General features: G+C 39.3%; 1 protein-coding gene across 2 annotated transcripts in view; it reads left to right on the forward strand.

Annotated features, from left to right (window-relative positions):
- The window catches only part of PTBP1 (polypyrimidine tract binding protein 1), a 45,996-nt gene that overhangs the window by 20,005 nt on the left and 3,327 nt on the right, over nucleotides 1–22,664 (forward strand). Inside the window, exons 3-14 of one of the 2 annotated variants that reach the window (XM_032783958.2) lie at nucleotides 2,496–2,571; nucleotides 3,781–3,953; nucleotides 5,267–5,413; nucleotides 8,625–8,795; nucleotides 10,529–10,639; nucleotides 11,028–11,202; nucleotides 12,282–12,356; nucleotides 14,045–14,193; nucleotides 16,980–17,013; nucleotides 17,514–17,606; nucleotides 18,251–18,467; nucleotides 22,208–22,285. In XM_032783958.2, the coding sequence (XP_032639849.1) occupies nucleotides 2,496–2,571; nucleotides 3,781–3,953; nucleotides 5,267–5,413; nucleotides 8,625–8,795; nucleotides 10,529–10,639; nucleotides 11,028–11,202; nucleotides 12,282–12,356; nucleotides 14,045–14,193; nucleotides 16,980–17,013; nucleotides 17,514–17,606; nucleotides 18,251–18,467; nucleotides 22,208–22,285 (1,499 nt within the window). The remainder of the gene's footprint in view (nucleotides 1–2,495; nucleotides 2,572–3,780; nucleotides 3,954–5,266; nucleotides 5,414–8,624; nucleotides 8,796–10,528; nucleotides 10,640–11,027; nucleotides 11,203–12,281; nucleotides 12,357–14,044; nucleotides 14,194–16,979; nucleotides 17,014–17,513; nucleotides 17,607–18,250; nucleotides 18,468–22,207; nucleotides 22,286–22,664) is intronic. The other variant, XM_032784031.2, reaches the window with a different exon arrangement.

The raw sequence follows: 22,664 nt of genomic DNA on the forward strand, positions 1-22,664 counted from the left end.
TACAAAGGTTTATTTTCATTTTTTTTAAATACCCTCTAAATTTAAAATGGTGTAATACTTCAGTTCCAATTGCTGTGGTTCAGGGGTTCCCAAACTTTTGCAAGATGAACTGCATCTTACTAGTGAAGTTGTTCTTAATGCAGTTTATTGGTAGGAAACAACGAGAAACGACCTAGTGTATCTAGTCCACTCTCTGCAGACCCCAACAAAATGCTTTGCAGGTCATCAATGATGCATAGACCACAAACTAGATCAGGTTCTCAGGTTGTCTTGTGGTGTTCACTAAAGAATTGAATTTGGCTTTAGAAAGTAGTTAACAAGTCGCCCAACAAGATATTCAACACAAAGATAAAATTTATTTAAACTATAACTCCAGTTTGTTTTGAGCTTCTTGTATGACCTACTTTTTTAAACCTGCTCACAGATGCAGTGAGCAGAGTGCTTTTGTCTTTACACAGATACTGTTACTCCTTCAATTGTCACTAGATAGCTGCCATGTTAAGAGAGATTGTTTCCAGTAATTGGAGTGTGTGATGATAAAGGAGTATGGTTTCATTAAGATGTTGGAAAACAGAGCAACTTCCCATTTGATTGAGGCAGAGACTATAGAAGTAGATAAACCAAGTTCTCAGTTACCAGGCGAAGTTTTTGCTATGCAGTAATTTCATGTGTGGATCAAGATAAAAAATTGACCTACAGCTAAAAAAAAATGCCCTATTTGGTAATACCTAACTTACTTATTCTAAGTTTTCACATGTCCTATATAATGTTTTTAGACTTCAGTGTTGAGACTGTTTTGCTGTGTAGCACTAACTTAAATTAAAATTAGAGAGATGATTAGCTTGTTCTAAAACTACATACACCAATATGAATATAAGCCAGACTGACAGTTAATGAGTTTGAGGTTATATGCAGTTTTGCTTTTTTCTTCATAGTAAAAATAGTGTGACCAGCCAATGCTGTTTAAGTAAGATTGGCCTTGATCAACAGAAGTAAACTAGGTGGCTGAATCATTTGAATACTTATGTCAGTCACTGTCAACTGTTTCACAGATCTGTCTGGGTTCTCTGACGATGTTCTTTTGACTGTTGATCCCAAGGTATTGGGAGATAAAGTACCAGACTGTTCAGTATTGTAATTGCATTAGTATCAAGGGTCAGAATTGTCATAGTTGTGATCCGTGAAAAATGTGGAATTTTTAACTGTCTCCATTAAATTTACAGTAGCAATCAGAAATTTGTGTCTGTAGTCTCACTGGTAGAAACACAATTTCTGTTAATGAAAGCAACAGTAATTTGTATCCAAACTGATTTTAAAGATTAGCTCTAGAAAGAAATTTGTATGTTGTCTCCTAGAAATGTAACTTTACAATGAGTTACTCAGAAGCTGCAGGTTGTGCCACATTTATGTTCATTGGATAGTTACTTGCTCAACAAATAGCCCTGCTGATTGCACAGTACCTTATGCCTTGAGTAGTCCCAGTGAAAAGTGATGGCATCAGTCTGGCCCAGTGCTTTGGTAATAAATATTGTCTGTATTTCAAATAGCTTAGTCTGTTCAGCATTTTTATTAGACTAAACTTGTACATTATCCAGGTGTTTGATTCTAATTCTCCAGGGCACTTATTTAATATGGAAATTTGGGTGCTCTTTGTTATGCTTTAAACTCTAGCTCCTGAGATACAAATAAAAGGACTTAAAAAGTAAGATGGCAGACAAAGGGCCACAATACTTTTTGCTGAAAGTGTACGTGTGGACTCGGATATCTGGAGATAATTTAATAAAATAAAACATCCCCTAGGCATATATTAGGACTATCAAATAAATGGCAAAAACTATCTGCAGAAAGACTTGTAGCATTGCATTTTCAGTTCCTGATCGGTCTTTGTAACCCATGTCTTCTCCTTGCCACTGAAAAACATGCATCATATGTCTTTAGCAGAACCTCACATAGTGTGTGACTTAATGTCATACAATAGTGTTTTTAGATGGCATGGTTTTAGACCTTATAAGTAAGGGTTTAACTAGCAGTAGCATTTAGAGCTTTTTGACTTGTTCTTTGTAACCTAAGGCAAATATTAGGAAGGGTGGGATAGTTTAATGTTGCTGCCAGGGTGACTGTAATAATTTTTTTTTTTAAACTAAAGAGTGGATGAAAATCTTGTCTGGTATAGGTAATTCTGCCACTAGAGTTTCAGTGCCTGTTATCCTGATAGCTCAGGAAGGTAGGCAGTCAAGCGGTTTTTATTCCTGGTGGTCTTCACACTTTACTCCCCCCACCAAATTTATGTAGCTCTACACATTTACTTGACTTAAAATTACATACAGGTGAATGAAAGGCCAAGTAGATCTACTGTCAAAGTATTTTCCCTTACACACTTCTGCTTGGTTTCTCTATCATCTTAATTTCTGAATTGTCCTCCTGTTCTCAAAGTACCTGAATAGAATTTAGAAAAATGCTGTCAACTTACCCTTTTCCATCTTTTTCTTTTCCAGCGGGGATCTGACGAGCTTTTCTCTACTTGTGTTACTAACGGACCCTTTATCATGAGCAGCAACTCTGCTTCTGCAGGTAAAATTGCTAGCAAAAAAGTATAGCAACCCATGATGAGTATTGAAGGTACAATTAGCAGGGCTACTTTATTCCACTTGCTCTTGGTTTAAAATCTCTGCTTTCATTCTCACTGCTTGTTCTGGTTAGGGTTTGTGTAAGACTATACAAAATATCTGACTAGCTGCTGTCCTACATCCTTAAAAGGCCCAGCAGCTTGAACAAAATTGGTATCACAGGACAACTGCTAAAATGGCCCTTTCAGGGATTAGACCACACAGTTCATAGTATAAACCTCTGCAGTTAAGCATAAATTGATCCTTAGGTTGATTTCGGACATACACCTCTACCTCGATATAATGCTGTCCTCAGGAGCCAAAAAATCTTACCGCATTATAGGTGAAACCGCGTTGTATCGAACTTGCTTTGATCCGCCAGAGTGCGCAGCCTTGGTGCCCCACCCCCGAGCGCTGCTTTACTGTGTTGTATCCGAATTCATGTTTTATCGGGTCACGTTATATTGAAGTAGAAGTATATATAGTCACCATGATGGGTATTACTGCGCAAGACTGTTTCAAGAGGTGAGTTCATAATCCTGCTCTAGATAAACTCATTAGTATTTGAGTGCAGAATGCTGCATTTCATGGTTTGCTTTATTTGCCTCAAATTCTGCAACTTTGAGCTAACACAATCCTCCAGAATTATCTTATGTTCTGCTTAACTTCTGGTCTTTCTGCCAAGCTATATCATCTAGCTAACAATGTATGGCTAGCAATCGGATGATGCAGAATCCAGCTGAGCTAAGATGAAGTCTAGAGTTGCCATATGTTTGTGTTTTGATATTGCCTATTTAAGGCATGAGCCCCCTCAAAAAGCAGCTTCACCACCAATAATACTAGTCAAAGTGAAAAGGAAAAAGCAGACTGTCTCAAACCTCAGAAGAAATATGGGCTGTGACATACTGTAAACAAATGGTAAAATGGCCACTTGAGTTAACTTGTGATTCCATTGCTGCTAAGTCACTCAGCTCACTTATGTAATTTGAAAAAATGAGTAGAACCATGTGTCTTCATATTTGGGTTGCCTTAGACTGAGCATGGAATTTCTCTTAATTTGGTGAGTTGGAAACTGAATGTGGGAGGCAAAATGCAAGACAAAGTGGTAACCTGATGCCCTATCTCAGATCATCTGGAACTGTAACAACCAACAATGCTTGTTCGTTCTTTTCAGCTAATGGAAACGACAGCAAAAAATTCAAAGGTGACAGTAGAAGTGCAGGGGTCCCTTCGCGAGTAATCCACGTCCGTAAACTCCCCAGTGACGTCACAGAGGCAGAAGTCATTTCTTTGGGATTACCTTTTGGCAAAGTCACCAATCTTCTAATGCTGAAAGGAAAAAATCAGGTACTGTCCCAACAACTGTAAGTAGGGATTTTATGGGAGACTTGATTGAAACGATTGTCATAGCATCAGCAAATAAGATGTATCTTGCAAATACAACTTTCACAACTGCCAGATAGTAGTTACTAAGTTCAGATACATTTTTTGTTTCAAGATGATTTTAATTTAAGAGCTATTCAAAAACACCGTCTTTTCTGACTTCAGGCGCTTCAAATGCTGCTTGCGTGCAGTCACATCTCTATATTGATTGTAAAATACAAAGCAGGAGAGTAGTTTAGACAGGACTGATGTGAGCCAGCTCTTAGTCATGCTGGCCCAGTAGCCTCTTTGGACTTCTAACTTTTGAAGTTAAAGGAGGCCTAAAAATGTAACGAATAGTCAAAGCCGAGCCCCAGTTGGACAGTGTAGTAGGTTAGCGCTAAGGTGGTGACCAGGAAATCCATTGTGGATTATAAATTGGAAAGCAAAGAAGCAAACAGTTTTACAGTTACTGTATCACATGAAATACTTTTATACTTGCAAAAAATCAGAGAATAAAGTGTGGATCTTTTAATTTGATACTTATACTGTATATCAAAAGTAATGACTCACTGCAGCGCATCTGCATCTTTGTTAGAAGTAGTATGAGATCATAAGAATAAGCAGATTTGAAGATTAGCAGAGAATTAGTGAGGTTCTACGTTACATGTGTTAATACGTAGTTCATGTGGTTTCATGCAACAGTCATTATTTAGTTTATATGATATTTTTAAAAAGTGGGAGATTTTAGCTAGTAAATTTAAAATATACAAGAGTAAGGCCTGATTTATATCTACAAATGAAAAAAGTGAAAGTAGGCTGAAATCTGGGGTAATGCTTCAGTCTGAGCTAGTGTCACTGTCACACTTTTGGCACTGTCAGAATTGATGGTCTCTTCAGTCTGATTACTGAAATTCTTTTGCAAACTGTTTTTATAGCAGATCTGTTGCCAGAAATTGCAATCTGAAGTCCTAAAAATGAGACCCAAGCAAATGAAGCTGATATTTGTAACTGCATAGTGAACTCACTTGTTTTCAATATGGTTTGTCTCTTGTTAAAACAAGACTTAGTTGAAAACTTCTTGCAATTCTGTTGTACAAGCAAGTGGCCTTGAAGGCTTGCATGTAAACAGACTCTGAACACACTACTGCTGTACATCTTCCTGAATCTCACTTAATATTCTGTATAGAAGACCTTCCATTGGTCACATCATGGTACCATTCCGCGTTCAGATTGTCACCTTAATGTAAGCAGCTGTGCTAATAACCAGGGCATGTCACATTTGTGATCCTATGCAGGCTTTCATAGAAATGAATACTGAGGAAGCAGCCAACACCATGGTAAGTTACTACACCACAGTCACTCCAGTCCTTCGAAGCCAGCCCATCTACATTCAGTTCTCCAACCACAAGGAACTCAAAACAGACAACTCTCCAAACCAGGCAGTGAGTAGTAATTCTTTTTATTGTCCTTCAATAACAACTGCCTAGCACATAAAGATAGATACTTAAATCTGTCAATATTTAGGTGCTTTCATACAAATGCCAGAAGTCTAAATACTAAGATGGGTGAACTTGAGTGCCTGATATTAAATGAGGATAAAACTCGGAACAATGATAATCAACAGGACATGGTAATACCTGGGTACAAAATATATAGGAATGACAGAGTAGGTCATGCTGGTGGGGGAGTGGCACTGTGTGTGAAAGAAAGCTTAGTCAAATACAATGTAAAAAACTTAAATGAATCAAACTGTACCGTAGAGACTCTCTGGATAGAAATTCTGTGCTTGATTGATTTAAGGGTATAGCAATAGGAGTAAACAGCCGTCCATCTGACCAGGATGGCAATAGTGATTGTTGTTAGGGGTATTAGAGAGGCTACAAAAACAAGAAAACCAATAATAAGGGGTGATTTCAACTATCCCCATATTGACTGGGTACATGTTGCCTCAGGATGGGATGCAGAGACACAATTTCTAGACCACATTAATGTCTACTTCTTGGAGCAGCTAATCCTGGAACCCACAACGGGGGAGGTACCAAAGTGGCACACAGGATCTGGTCCAAGATATGAATATAGCTGAACTGCTTGGTAATTGCAACCATAATGTAATTAAATTTAAGCTTCCTGGTAGAGAGGAAAATATAAAAGAAGATTTTAACTTCAAAAAAGGGGAACTACACAAAAATGAGGGAGTTAGTTAAAAGGAACAGTCATGAATGAAATGCCTGCAAGCTGCATGGAAACCTTAAGCACCATAATAGAAGCTTAAACTAAATGTTTTCTCTCCTCCTTCCTCCCCCCCCAAAACTAAAAAAACAAGAGGACCAAACAGATGCCACCATGGCTAAGCAATAGAGTAAAAGAAGAGGTTAGAGAAAGTCTTCCTTGAAAAAATTGGAAATCAGATCCTATTGAGGAATATAGAAGGGAACATAAACTCCAGCAAATCAAGTGTAAACATATAATTAGGTAGGCCAAAAAAGAACTTGAGATTTAGCAAAAGACACACAAACAGGAAAAAAAATTTAAGATCATCAGAAACGGGAAGCCTGCAATCAGGGGGGCCAAACAGTCAGTGGGGCCACTGGGTGATTGAAGTGCTAAAGGAGCACTCAAGGAAGACAAGGCTCTTGAGGAGAAGCCAGATGAATTCTTTGCATTGATCTTCACTGCAGAGAATGACTAGTAACAGAATGGCAGGTGAAATTCAGCCTTGATAAATGCAGAGTAATGCACACTGGAAAACATAATCCCAGTTATACGTACTAAAGGATGGGGACTAAGTTAGCTGTTTTCACTCAAGAAAGATCTTGGAGTCATTGTGGATAGTTCTTTAAATCTGTCTGCTCAGGCAGCAGCTGCAGTCAAAATAGTGAACAATGTTAAGAAGGATTAGGAAAGGGCTAGATAAGGCAATAAGTATCATAATGTCACTATATAAATCCATGGTATGTCTGCACCCTGAATACTGCGTGCAGTTCTAGTTGCACATCTAAAAATAAATAAATAAATAAATATATATTAGAATTGGAAAAAGCACAGGGAAGGGCAACATAAATGATTAAGGGTGAGGAACAACTTCCATTTGAGGAGAGATTAAAAAGAATAGGACTGAGCATGGAAAAGACATTACAGGTGAAGATATGATAGAGGTCTATAAAATCATGACTGGTATGGAGAAAGTAAATAAGGAAGTGCTGTTTACTCCTTCACATAATGCAAGAACCAAAGGTCACCCAGTGACATTAGTAGACAGCAGGTTTAAAACAAACATAAGGAAATATTCCTTTGCACAATGTGAATCTCGTTGCCAGGGGATGTCATAAAGGCCAAAATCATCACTTAGTTCAGAAAAGAATTAGATACGTTCCTGGAGGATAAATCCATCAATGGTTATTAGCCAAGATGGTCAGAGATGTAATCCCATTTCTAGGTGTCCCTAAATCTCTGACTGCCAGAAGCTGGGACTGGATGACAGGGATGGATCATTTGAATTTGTCCTGTTTTGGTCATTCCCTCTGAAGCATCTGGCATGGAGTACTGTCAGAAGCCAGGATATTGGGCTAGATGCACCATTCGTCTGACTCAGTATGGCCATTCTTATGTTAAGTAAAGTGAACATAGATGTGATTCTAAGAGCCCAGGTATCTGAAATAGTAATGTTGTGCATATTCCAGTTTCCAGCCTGATATATAAACAGTCTCAGAACAGGAACCCCACAAAGAGAGACTCTCCATTTAATGAAAGTATTTTTTTCAAGTTTCTTTTAAGTTCACTGTCCTTAAAACATCAAGGATTTGTAAACTTGTTTGAACTTCTTAAATAGTTAAAAAAGGTTTCTCATTAATCATTGTTTTGTCAGTTTCTATAGCTTGTCAAAAGCTCAGCTCTGACTTGCCAGTTGTATTTCTTTACAGCAGAAAACACTTGCAAACACCATAACCAGAAGCCTTAATTCTTGTTTAATTCTCAGTCCTGGGGATGAGGGAGTATTCTTTGCACATTTAGAAGGGTAAAGCCCCAGTGTGTTGTGGTGTTACTTTTAGGATAGTTCTGTCTCCATGCCTTTTTCTGTTTTCCTCACTCCTGTTACATGTGTTTCTAGCATGATCCTAATAACAGTTATAAAATGAAATGTTACTGGTGCAGCTTGTTTGGCATGGGTCCAAGTAATGATGCTAGTAATCCAGACTTTTCATCTAGGGTGTGGGTGTGCTCAGTCAGAAGTTTTTTATTATGGAATAACACAGACCTGGCATCAACAAATGTTGAACAAGATCACTCGGTTTAGGCTTTTGGGAGGGTTGGTGGAGGGGAAGCAATCACTAGTAACGGGATCATAGCAAGGATTAACTCTAGCTGTCTTTTTTCCTGTAAGCAGTTCATGCGTGTGAACGTCTAGTTTGCATTTTTGTGTTGCAATGCTCTTATTGGCTCTGAAGTGTGCAACCACTGCCAGAAACTTTGAAATGTACTGGTACACAAACAGGCTCTTAGTCGTAAGTTTCCTTATACAAACTCCTAGTCTCCAGTTGTAGTGATCAGTGTTGTGTTCTACGATAGTTTCTAAGTGGGGAACTTGCAACAAAAAAATTACACTTGAGTACTTCTACCTGCAGTATTAACCGGACAGGATGTTTCTTTCCACAGCGGGCCCAGGCAGCTCTGCAAGCAGTGAACTCTGTTCAGTCTGGAAACCTGGCACTGTCAGCTTCTGCTGCTGCAGTGGATGCAGGAATGGCAATGGCAGGTCAGAGCCCTGTCTTGAGGATCATTGTGGAAAATCTCTTCTATCCTGTCACTCTGGATGTCCTGCATCAGGTGAGCTTATGCTCAAATTTCCTCTTGCAGATCAATGTGGAAGAAATGGCAACAGCAGTTCATATGGAGCAGTGTTGTTTTATCCAAAACCACCTTCATGTGATCATCCCTTCAATTTTTTTCTCTTATGTCTTAGGTTAAGTCTTTGCATCCCGGAATGTTTACATCTGTAAAGCACCATGTGCCTTTACAGTAATACATAAATGTGTTTTTAGCAATGTAAAACACAAAAGTATCTCTGAGAATCCAGATAAACTGTTGGCTGGCACATCAAAATTTTCACATTGCCAGCTGTTTTTAAAGCTGAATAGTCAATGACAAAGTAATAGCACTTCCTGTAGTATCCCCTAATTTTTATTTGCCAAGTCACATTCACAGTATTGGATTGCATTGCATTAATTTGCTAGTGTTCACTCCCCACCTGAAATCTAGTCCTGTGAAGTCTATTGAAGTGATAGGAGTTCAAGACTTGTGGTCCAATAAACACAAGAGCATCCTTCATGCAGTGAAGAAAAAAATAAGGAATACAGAATAGGTCAAAAATTCTGTCTAGGAAAATTTTGAAGTGTAGACAGTGGTAAGGCAGACTATACTGGGCAAAACTGTCTCAGTGAGACTACTGGTAAAGTTAGGGAGTTTGTCAGTGAAATAGTGTCATGGCTTAAACCAGGAAACTTTAGTTGATGGACATTACATACAATGCTAGTAAAAAGTGCCACATTTAAATTCTTATAGATGCTGTCAACCATAACAAACTAGTGTAGCACAAGTGCAACAAAAGCATACATTTAAAATAGAAACTTAAAATTTTACTTTTGTGCAACTAAACCAGGCTAATTTCTTTAATTGCAGAGGGCACCAGGGACAATAATTTTGTTCTGTTCAGTGTCTCTTCAGTTTAAAATGCAAAGCTTGATTTTTTTGTATGTGAAGCATCCTCTTCCTTCAAACCCTCATTCAGAAATACACTAAGTGCAAATACTACAACAGATGCTTTAACAGCACAATTATCCAGCTAGAAGGTGAGTTTAAAGTAATTCTGAGAACAGCCCAACTTCAAAATAGTAGCTGGTTGTGATTCAGACACACAGGGAAAGGATCTAATCGTATCTTTTAAAAGGTAGCTAGTTATGAATGCATAATGTTTTTCTCATGTTGGTAAGCATGCATGCAGTGGAAGGTACAAACTGTCACAGATGTTTCTATTAGTTGGAGGAAGCATTTGGATCTCTTTTTTGAAGAATCCATATTAAACTATTTGCCATACATGGTATTAGTCACCTTGACTTCAAGACAAAGATGCAAATTAAAGTTACCAGTTTTTTAACCTAACAAAACAGGAAAGTGGCTTTGCTTAACCATCTTTAATTCCAGTGGACGTAAATAACTCTTCAGGGAAACTACTAAAATATTTCTCTTAGCAGGGTTTCAGCATTGTCATACTAAAGTTTTTTACACAGGAAAGTTAAAATCATGCATAATACAGATTTGGAAATTCAAATTCAGTAAGCTTTTGCAGAGATCCACAAGCCATTCATTAAACAGAATCAGAACATAATTGAGCAATGTTTTAACACCCTGTTTGCTAAGTTACTTTTCCATTCTGATCTTAATAAAAACTAGATGAAAAGATGAAAGTGCCTTTATTTGAAGTTTCTTATTGTGAAAAGCGGAGGTACAAAGAGAACTATTAGAAACATGAGATGAGATGGTATGAAAACTTTATCTTGCAGATTTTTTCCAAGTTTGGCACAGTGCTGAAAATAATTACATTCACCAAGAACAACCAGTTCCAGGCCCTGTTACAATATGCTGACCCTGTGAGTGCTCAGCATGCCAAACTGGTGAGTACACTGGCAGCTCCACACATCTAAACCTTTAAGGGATGACTTGTAAAAGAGGGTTTCTACAGATCTAGGAACAGCTGTGTCTTGCTTCTGTTGCATGGAAATGTTTATAATAGTACAGGGTCAAATCCTGCTCTTACACATGTGCAACTGTTTCACTGAGGTTTTCTATGTGTAATTGGGGGAGAGTTTCACCATTAAGTGCATGGAAAGTGAAATTTTAAGTGTCAGGATATTGTTAAATAATTTTATAGCATGTTATCTAAGCAAGCTATTTGCTCTTATTCTTACACCTTTAAGATAACTATCCAGGCTAATCAGATTTGTTCTTTAGCATAAAGGTATTACTTGACAAGGTAAAAGAGCTCTGGTTTGTTTTTTGCAGTCTTTAGATGGGCAGAATATCTACAATGCCTGTTGCACATTGCGCATTGACTTCTCCAAACTCACAAGCCTCAATGTTAAATACAACAATGATAAGAGCAGAGATTACACACGACCAGATTTACCTTCTGGGGATAGCCAGCCCTCTCTTGATCAAACCATGGCAGCTGCTTTTGGTAAGAGAGCCCCTCTAATAATATATTGACTTCTTCCTAAAAGTCTGTGTATTGTGGGCTTCAACATTCAGAACTTGAGTCAAGTAGTGAAGGTATCTGAGTGTTGACACCTCACAAATCGTAATTGCTCATTGCACTGTTGATTCAAACCACTTTCTGTACAGAATGAGATGTTGCTCCCTGAACAATAAGTATCAATCTTTAGTGGAGTACATCTGGTTCCTCCTTTTCATTTCATAATTACCCCCTCTATACTGAAATTAACTGTTAGCTCTGAAACTGCATTTTGCAAAGCGGAAAGTTGGTGGTAACCCATTAATGCGTTTTTCGCAACACTCCTTACTTCCATTCAGAAGAGTTACCCCCATAGACAGTATTTGAGTCTTTTTTTTTTTCTCCTGCTGGTTCGATTTGTGCGGTAACCAAGACTTGTATCCAAAGTTGGATTTATTGCTTAACCAATAGATTATTCTGCATTGGATCAGTCAATTTAATCTCCATTTAGTCTCTTTGGTGGCATATAAGTCTAAAGCTAATAACATGGAACACTAATATGGTTGTACTCTTTATTTTACCATGCATCTTTGATAAGCCATCTTGCTTCCCTTTACCAAGAATCCTTGCAGATGCTTGTCCATTTGCTGTGCCATTAGTGCCACCTGGTGGTCTGTCAATGATTTGGAGTGACTGGAAGTTACTAGTTATATCCCTGGCTCTTTGAGAATGGTGTTATACTGAAATTGACATGACATAGGAAAAAGTAGTAGCCTTTTCAAAAGTACAAAGTAGATAGAACAGTTTTTATTTGCTGCTTCAAAGCAGGAAAGTGTCTTCAAAGCTAAACTTGGAATAGGAAACTGGTTCTTGGCATTCAGTGGTGACACTCTTAAAAGAAATATTTAGTAGCTTTATTGGGTTTTAGAGACAGTTGTAATTTTGTGATCTGTCTAGGAGCTTAGTCTGTACTCTGTTACATGCATTTCAAGACGTGACTATACAAACTAGCTGTCTGAAGTGGGGTTGTCTTGTCTGTTGGAATTAAATTCATAGACTTAACTGTCTTACTCTTTCTTTCATAGGAGCTCCAGGAATAATTTCTGCCTCTCCATATGCAGGAGCTGGCTTTCCTCCTGCCTTTGCAATTCCTCAAGCAGGTACTGTATTCTAAACATTAAACTTGAATTCCTTAGGTTACCTTGCAAATGCTGGCCAGTGCTAGAGCAGTGCCTTTTTAAACATTTGGTCACTGAACAGCCACTTCAACCCAAGTTGTCTTAAGATCATTAGGTTAGAAAAATAAATATTAATTCCCTCTGAACTGTTAAGTCTGTGTGCTGATTACAGGATATGGAATGAGCTGGTCCTGTAATAAGTAGACAAAATAGGGAAATGGAAGATACTGAAGTCCTTGAATCCATCTACATGGACAAGTGTGGCTGTAAATGAAGTAATCAACATAGTGGGAGGGGAAAGAAGCCAAGACACAGTCATAAGTAGTATTTTGAAAGTAAAGATCATTACATCTGTTTCTGAACTCTGTACCAAGCATAGCAAAATTGGTATGTTAGTGGCACTAGAATTTAACTTTATAGCACTTAACATGAAAGCTTCTTCTGAAACTGGAAACCACTTTCCATTCTGTTTTAATACTTCTAATTGAATAAAGATTTAATATTTAAACTTAAGTGTGGTAAATAGACAGCCCTATGAACTTCAGGGATCATTGCAGATATCAAAATGATGCAGATATGACTGATGTGCCAATTTTAATATGTCATTCTCAAACCCTTCTCAGTTTTTGGATAGTAAATACTTGTGTTGAACTTCAAATAGTAGGCTAAGCACTAGGTTGGCTCCTTTTTATTATATATAGTAAACTATGGAATGAGTTACCAATAAACTGTAGAGACAGCATAGCTAAATGGAATTTGAGACGTCTATGGGCAAATTTAGTCATGAACCAGGTGGTCTGTCGGCCATCAATACCTCTTTAATGTGTCATCCCTCTAAGGAGGTTGTACATATGCCCCATAGATGATGATGATCATTTATGAAAGAAATCAACCAGTAGCTCTATCAGTACTTAAAGATTGAAAGTGCTAAATTGAAAGGAGTCAGTGCTGCAAAAAAACCTTGACAGTCTCAGAGCCTGGGTCAGCTGTCCCTGGCTCCAAAATCTGGCGAGGGGGGTCGGTCTCAGAGCTCAGGCTCCAGCCTGAGGGAGAACATCTCTATTTTTAGCTTTGTAGCACAAGCCCAAGTCAGTCAACCCAGGCACTGAGACTTGCTCCTACACAGGTTTTTTTCAGTATAGATGTACCTTTAGAGATGTATGTTTGATATTGTGAGCATCGCATACCTACAAAGAGCACCATAGAAATGCCTGTACATAAAATTAATCCTTTCTCAGATTGAGTAATGAATAACTGGTACTGTATAATATTTGTTTTCATTGCATGCATGGTAACCGAATGAAGCACTTGTGGCATGCATTGTTTGGAATAGTGTTACAAATTCACTGCTTGTAGTACCTTTCCTGCACCCATAGAATTGAGGCTTTGCACTCATACAGTTCTGCAGCCTGTGGAACATGTAAAATATTAAAACCAGCCAGATCGCATCCAGAGGCATCTGTCATGCAGCTGGCACCACAAGAGAGCGAAATAAACTGTTAGAAGAACTGATGACTATTTCCTTCTTAGTTGTATCAGAATTGGAGGCACTTCTCATTATTAGAGTAAATGCTTTTGGACTGTGGTGGGTTTGAAGTGCTCCCTTCTAGTGCAGCAGACAGAGTACATGCTGTTAATTTCTTTACTGGCTAATATTCTTTAATTTCCAGGCTTATCAGTTCCAAACGTTCATGGAGCACTTGCTCCTTTGGCTATCCCATCAGCAGCAGCTGCAGCGGCTGCAGCAGGACGGATGGGCATTCCCGGCCTCACTGGGGCAGGGAACTCCGTTCTGCTGGTTAGCAATCTGAACCCTGAGGTTAGTGGAGTTGTAATTTCACTTTTTTCTCCTTCCAGTTACCTCTGCTTTCACTTTCTGAACACTTAAGATTGTGGTGGAACTTACTGAAAGTGAAATCTTACTGTGTCCTAAAGGAAACGGCAAAACTAGAAAAGCAGATGAAATGTGCTCTGCCAGTCTTAAATCTCAAAGCAGATCAATACTCTAGCCACTAAAAGGGAAACAGGGGGTCTGTCTTTTAAATTGAAATCTTCGCTCTTCCTTGGTTGATAGCCAAGGGTGTTGCCTGTCTGTTCTGGTCCCATAAAGCTACAGTGTGTGTCCCTCCCTTGTTTTTTTACAATCTCCCACCCACTCCCATGGATCTTGTGTGATTTGGGTCACAGAATAGCAAAGTCCCTCCCTTCCTTCCTTGGCATGTTCTAATTTTATACATTAATTCAGAACTACAGAGAGAGTTCATTCTGCCCTCTACTCTTTCTGTTTAATGTCTTGACCCCCGACCCCCGCCAGCTTGGCTTCATTGTACCTCTGCAGTGTTCCCTCTGCCATGTGCTCGCACATGTATTTTTTTCCTTTCCAAGATTCCTTGAAGTTTTTCTTTATTTATGCTCTTAACTCATAAATTTACATTTTCAATTCCATTTACCTTTTCTCAGAGTTGAAAATATTTGTTTTTTTAAATGAAGGCAAGTAAAATTGGAACAATCCTTCTAATAAAAAAGGATGAAATATAAAAGATCATTTGATAAGAATTAAACGTATTTCTATTAAGTCAACTTTTGGCTGCTTGTTGGATTGAAAGTGTAGACTATATTTCAGTTTGTGCATTAGAAAATAAGTCTACTGCCTGAAAAATAATGCTTTACTATATCTGGTAAGACTGCCCATAAAACTTAATTCCTACTATGTGTAATTATAAAACTTTTATCAGTCATGTCAAAGTAACTGTAAAACTTCTTTTGCTTCAAAAGGGAAGTCTGGATGAGATAAGGAATAATCAAAATATTTAATTCATTGATTAACAAATGTAATCAATCAAATTTCAGACTTTTCTTTTCACCTGACTATCATTACTGTTTTCTTCAGGGCATGAGATAATGCTAATGGCACTCTCGGGTGCTCTGATTACAGGCTAGAAATTGTCCCTAGAGTGGAAATTCTTGTTATGATGTTTCAGGAGTTAACAGTGACTTCCTAAACAAAACAAATGGAGAGCCCCTTAACTGGCAAAGGGCTGGCATTATAATTTTCAGATCAATATCATGAAATTTAGATGCACTTTGATTCCAGATGTTATGTGCTATGCCCAAGTGTCAATGACAGGCACAGCAGAATCCATTTTTCTGTATAGGCATTTAATTAGGAATTTTGATTAGTTTTTTGTAAACTGACTAGGCTTCTAAAGAGCCATTTCTGAACAGTATGAACATATGTTTTTGCCTGAATGTAGGAATTAAGCAATTACGTCATGCCTTGCATTTTTGATGGCCTCTTCACTATCCATCCAGCTTGTCTTTGGGTTAGAGAGACTTTGATACCTATAGTGAACTAACAGACTTAAACTTTTTTCACTGCTTGTATAATCAGTATTTTAGAAACTTACCTATGCAACAACTAGATACTTAAGAGACCGTATTTACCTGGAGTGACTCTCTCCCTCTAGTAATGTGTGAAATTTCTTTTTAAATCCTAAGAGCTAAAGTGGGATAGGTAGGGAGAAGTCCAGATTTCTCCCATTTGCATTGAGTTTCCATGTTTATTGTAGACTGTGTGAGCTGGTGTTTGCCTGCAGGTTGAATTATCATTGTGCCCTGGGAGGACAGGCTCTTTCTGCTTACTGCCCTTGCTGATTAGTATTGGCACACTGACCTCTGCAGTAAGATACTTGCTTCATTAATGTGTTGAGTATGTGAAAATCTCCGTTCCCCTCCAGTACCTGTGGTGGTGTCCCCTTACAGCAGACACTTCTCCTTTAGCAATTCATTCTGATGTATAGTTAGTGGTGCAGCAGTTATTCCAGTTAATCTTTGGCTTTGGAAGCAATGATTTATGTTGAGACTGCTCTCCTTTAGTTTAGTTGCAGTGAAGTGTGCAACACGAATCATGTCCACTAAACATTCCTGTGTTAAGCAGATACTTGAGTGTTGTCACGCTGTTTTTAGCTTGACGTTAGTACAGGTTTCATTCTCTTTTAGAGGCCAAAAAAGTCTTGAATCATTCCTTTGAGAAGGACGGTTGGGATATCATTAACGTTACCGTTCTAGAAGTCACTCCGCAGTGATACTGTCTCTTACCTTCTATGTATATCTTAAGTAAAAATGCTTTTCTTTATCATTGTGTTCCACTAGGTAAAACCTATTAACTATTCCTATAAAACAAGTATTGTATGTAGAAATCTGTAAATCTGACTGATGGAACACTACATATTCCTTATGTATTTACTGACCTGTGTTTTTTGCTACTTTTTCTTTTCTCCCCCATCCCTGAATTTTTTTTTCTTCCCCTGATCCGGAATTTCTTTGCCAACTGACTGCACGGTACTTCTGCTTCCTGTTGTTGCTTGAAACAAAAAAAAAAAATAAAAAAAAAAATCCCCCCTCCAAAAACCCTGCTCTTCGGAAACCAACCTGCCCTTCAATATTAACCATCTTGAAAACTTCATCATCCATCAACCAATTTCGCCATTTCCTGCGGGGACTCTGCCCTTCCTCGTTGTGGACGATTTGTGCAACCTCGCTCTCCCCTTCGATTCCTTACCTCTTCCCTGTCCCTCCGCTGCCTTGCTCTGCTGTTCTCTAAAGAGAGTTACACCCCAATGCCTCTTTATTCTTTTCGGTATGTTATTATTCACACTTTATTACCTTGTTTTTCATTTATTTGAGATTACTTTTTTGATACTTCAAAAATGTACAGTTTGCAGTTTGCCATTTTTGAATGCATAATTTCATTTTTTTACATTGTTACATAGTTTGCTGTTCAGTTTAGTTTGCCTTTATTTTTATGTTCAGTTATGCATGGTTTATTGCTTTGCATGTCTTTTGATAGGAGTTTAAAATTTGTGGTAGCATGCTAAATTGTCCAGTTCAATCCTTTGGCAGTTAAATTTTTTTCTTTTTGCTGAAACCCATATCTATTTTCTTTAATGTATTGTTCCATTATTATTCTGCTGTGTATAAGTTTCTCCCCCTAAGTAGAGCAGAATAAATAAACTTGGTTGGAATGAGATCAGTCTGGTTGTGGATGATTTTGGTGTTGAATTGATTTGTTATAAAGTTGGATGAGACTTTTCTTTTCCTGCCTAAAGACTTTTTTCCTTGTCTCCTCACTTTCTGAAGGAGTCTATGGTGATGTGCAAAGGGTGAAAATCTTATTTAATAAGAAGGAGAATGCCTTAGTTCAAATGGCTGACGGAAACCAGGCCCAGCTTGGTAAGCATGTTCTGTTGCATCACTCTGGTAGCACAGAATCATAGAAATATCTGGGTTGGAAGGGACCTCAGGTCATCTAGTCCAATCCCCTGCTCAAAGCAGAACCAATCCCCAGACAGATTTTTGCCCCAGATCCCTAAATGGTCCCCTCAAGGATTGAACTCACAACCCTGGGTGTAGCAGGCCAGTGCTCAAACCACTGAACTATCCCTTCCTCGACCTGTTGTAGCAGTCTTTCATAGCACTGCTGCTTGTTTAAAGGTTTAACATCCAACAAAGGACCATATTATTATGGTAGTCAAGTTAGCAATAAATCAAAATACCTCCTCCATGGAAGAGTGATAGTCAATACTAATGTTGCTCTTCAAAAGGTGCAGAATAAGTATCCACGCGCTGAACTGCTTGCCTACATAATAGGCTGGGGTTTGGTGGTGGTATGCTGGACAATCTGCTAATTGTAAAACAAGAATGGGCAGAGACTATAAAAAGGTGCAGGTTAATAAATAGTAGTGATAGGTGTCTTGGTTTTTGGACAGTCTGTATAGGGGAAGTGGATTTGATTGAAATTCTAGGTTTGGGTTAAATGTCAACCTTAACTAGTCTTTCAGCTTCTGTTCCCTTACTCTATTTTTTAATTGTTGTAGCGATGAGTCACTTAAATGGTCAGAAGCTTAATGGAAAACCCATCCGTATCACCCTATCCAAGCATCAGACAGTACAGCTTCCCCGTGAGGGACAGGAAGACCAAGGATTGACTAAAGACTATGGAAACTCTCCTCTACATCGTTTCAAGAAACCAGGCTCCAAAAACTTCCAGAATATCTTCCCACCTTCTGCTACCCTTCACCTCTCCAATATCCCGTAAGTACCCATGTGAGGAATGTATATATGCTCTGAAAAAGGGGCACACGTTGCAAGTGAAGAGGGTATTGGGTACAGGTTCTGTGGAGCATTAATTTAAGATCTGCATTCTCTAGGTGTAACTAAGTTTGGCCACATTCATCTTAAAATGGGGACAATCAGCTCTTGCACATGCCTAACTTCCATTATGTCAACTCATCTAGATTTCCCCACAGCAGTTCTAGTTCTAAGGTCCATTTCTTTCAGAAACCTGAAGGCACCAGCTGTCCAAGTTGGTCCCTTTAGTCATCAGTCCTGAAGTAGGTTTGTGCTTCTATGGTTGGTCTTTTAGAAAATAATTTGATATTGGTAGCACTTCTTAGTGGTTTGCACATGTCCATTCTACTTCAGGTGCGTATGCATCCAGTGAATTTGAGTCAGATTTTTTCCCCTAATTGTATCCTTGGAGTGGCACATGCGCCCTCTTCTGCCTTGCATTGCTGCTTGGTAGTATAAAAGGCAGAACTACCCCCTTTTTCCCCAGGCTTCAAATTTTGAAAGATGCAAGAAGCTGATGCCTGAAGTATCTAGGAGAAGCACAGATCAGGGCAGGTGCCACATCTGCACCTTATACTTTAAGCCCAGAACTAAAAAGGACTAGACAGTCACACTAAAGCACCTCTTTATGGAAGGAGTCCCTGTTCCCATCTTCATAACCTTTCCTTTGGGGTGGGCATCAGATGCCTCTGCTTCAGTTAGGATTACTCCTCCAGTCATGGCAGAGGCTCGGTGCCAGTCTCCTTCTCCAGTACTGAAAAAGGACGACTACAAGACTGCACCCTGGTATTCAGCATCCAGGATATTAAGGTCCCCATCATGGAAGTCCAGTGAACAAGCTGGAAAGGAGATTAGTGCATATATCCATTCAGCTCTGGCAGGGTCTTCAACTCCAGCATGGATACTGATGCCATGGAGACCACTCGCTAAGGGAGCACCTTCCTGTTGAGTGGTGCTATAGTTTATCTCCTCTTCGCTTTGCAGCAAGAGAATCTCCCAGTGCCATCAATGTCTGAGACATATACCATAGCACCCAGTCTAAGTCTCTTGGTGCTGGCTTTGCCAGTGGTTCAAGAATCATTTTGCATCGTGCCAACAGACACTTGTGGAACTGCCAGCCCCTTGGGTTCAGTCCCAAGTACCATGGGCACCTCTGGCCACTCTGGTACCTCTTGTACAGTGCTGTTGAATGGCAAGCCACCTATGATTTCCTTAAAGCCATCCTCTCCAGACTGCTGGCACAGCTCCTTGGTTCAGAGAGGCACCATGCTTGCTTGCTCAGATGACTCTAGTTAATAGTTCAAGTTGGAAGTGGAATCTTATGTCACAGTTGTAAGCAGTCACTCTCCCAAGGGATTTTCACCCCTGGTATCCAGCAGAGCTTCTCCATTAATCTGCTTCTAGGAAGCCATGGCTTGGAAGAAATTGGGCTCTGGCACCATATTAGTGGCCATATTGGAACCCATGGGGGTTTCCTCGTGCCTCCAGATCCTCTGCACATCCTCCAGTAGACATCACGAAGCTCTGCAGGAAGCCACTCCTGAGCTTGGTACCAAACATGGGCAATCTGCTTTAGTGAATCTCTCTTTGGAGCTTGACCTCAGTCATTCTTGGGTTCTGCCTCATCATCTTAGGAGGCAATAACGTGTAGTGTTTTCTCTTTCCCCGCTCTCCCCTGCTGTTACAGGGCTCACCAGGACCTCTTAAAGAGGGTGACTTCCTCCCTAGATGTACAGTTGAAAGTAGTTCAAGAGGGCTCAGACAGATTAGTTCATGTCTTTGGATCTGTGGGGCCTTCACATGGCGCTCACCATAAATGAAGTTATTTAGGTGTCCAAGTAGAAAATTCCATGTTCCTTGCCTCCTACAGCTGAAAGGACTGAGTGGAGGTATTATCAGGGTGCAGCTTGCTGCTATCTCTGCTTTATATCTCTTGGTTGTCACTTACTTTTCTCCAAACCCATGTCACTAAGGTTTTTGAAGAGTCTGATTATATCTGATAGATTATTTATTTAATATATATATATGTGTGTGTGTGTGTATATATATATATATATATATAATGTCTGATAGATTAGATCCCCAGCTAGGCAGCCCTGTTCCCCCTGGAGACTTAAACTTGGTGAACCTCTGGCTACCTGTTCATTGCTTCATGTGTCAGTGAAGATAGCCTTTTTGGTAACATTTACCTCTGCATGGAGAGTTGGAGAATTGAGAGCCCTGGTATCTGACTCCCTGTAGATAGTCTTCTACAAGGATAGGAGCATATACCTTTGCTCTCATCCAGTTTTTTCACTTCCACATCACACAATATACTTACCAACTTTCTTTCCTGAACCTCATACTCATAAGGATGAGAAGAATGTTAGGAGTGCATTAGCATTTCACTTGGATAGCCCTAAACAGTTTAGGCCCATGTTTGTGGTGGTTGTGGACAGGATGAAGGGCCTTCCAGTCTCATCTCAAAGAATTTCGTTGTGGACTTCCTCCTCCTGTATACATTTGTAACGTGACATGGCTGATGTAACTCTACTGGACAAGGTGCTAGCACTTTCAGCGAAATCACACGCAGCCTTTCTAGGTCAGTTGCTTGTTCTGGACATTTGTAGGGCTGCAATTTGATCTTCAATACATTTGTACATCTCTCAGCAGTCTAGAGATGGTGCCAGATTTGTGTATATAGTATGTCGTCATTCAGATACTCTGATCCCACTTCGAGATTGAAGAGCTAGTGAGTGCCCTGAAGTAGAATAGAGATGTGCATCACTTCCAAGAAGAAAACTATTACTATGTTCTGTAATTGTTGTTGTTTGAGATGTTGCATGTCTATTCCACCACTCACCCTCCTTCCCATCTAAAGAACTGAGGGAGTTGGTAGTCAGGTGTCAACTATGCCCTTTTATGCCATCACGCAGCAGCGCGAGACAGCAGAAGGTGCATGCTCTGCCCTGTTGGGTACTGCTAAGGGGAAAATATCTAACACTAATGCACTGGCCATGCACACAGTTGAAGTGGAATTGACATAGGCAACACATCTCAAAGAACAGTTACAGAATAGGTTTATAACTTTTTGGAGGGGGGGGGGGGGTTAATAAAAAAAAAAGTTACAATTAAATCCCAGTGCTCCTGTGAACTGTTTAGTGGTGGCAATAAGGCAAATTATAGTAACGTAGAGATCAGTTTATTTCTGAAAAATCTGACGGGGGAGAGTCCTACGTAAGTCATGTTTTTGGATCTGTGATTGCTTGTCTGCTTTTATTTTCGGGGTGTTTTTTCTGCCCATGGCAAACCTTAGTGGCTCACTTCTGTGATTCCGAATGTTGCAGCATTTCAAGGGAAATACTTCCAGAGGGAGGAAAATGTGTAATAGTGGCAAGGCAGGAGCACAGTCACTCTGAAAAAGATGCATATGCAAGACAAGCATCAAAACTCTGCAATTCTAAATTCTAGCAGTGTTACCAGAATGTGTCTCATAGTGTAAAGTAATGACTCACTCATCAGGAGTAAGGGAAATGCCATATTCCATGGGTAACAAGAAGAAATGCTTATCCATCGTTCTGCAGTCTGGCATCTTGGATGCCAGTGCAAGAATGACAGTAGAAAAGAGTTCAGGAAAGGAACTTGTAAAATATATAGTTAAGACATACAGTCCTAGTTCAGACCAGTTGACTGGAAAACTGACTGTAATTTCTTGACTCTTTTAGACCTTCAATAACTGAAGAAGACCTTAAGATGCTGTTCTCAAGCAATGGTGGGATGGTGAAAGGATTCAAATTCTTCCAGTAAGTCTAAGATTTTAAAACTGTCCTCTTGGGAGAAAACTGGTAAAGGTAAATGAAATCTACCAGTGAGTTCTCCACGAATTTGAAGATGCTAAAAGCACTGGATAGTAACTGTCTCAGACCAGAAATTTAGCTTGGCTGAATTATTGGTTGTATGGAACTGTCATTCCTGAATATCTCTGGGTTAGGGAATGGGGGCAAGGATAATAGGTGCACATAAAGTGCTGGAGATGAAATTTAGTCTAAGATGACTGGGTTGGTGGCTTGGATGCATGTGTTCATTGCAGAGACTACTCAGTCCTGTGAGAGGAAAGGAATAAACCTTTTAATGAGCAGTTTTTGCCTGCTGAGATGTTTGTTTGGCTTTCAGCATCAGACA

The sequence above is a fragment of the Chelonoidis abingdonii genome, chromosome 11 (genome assembly GCF_003597395.2).
Source record: "Chelonoidis abingdonii isolate Lonesome George chromosome 11, CheloAbing_2.0, whole genome shotgun sequence".
Classification (NCBI taxonomy): Eukaryota; Metazoa; Chordata; order Testudines; family Testudinidae; genus Chelonoidis; species Chelonoidis abingdonii.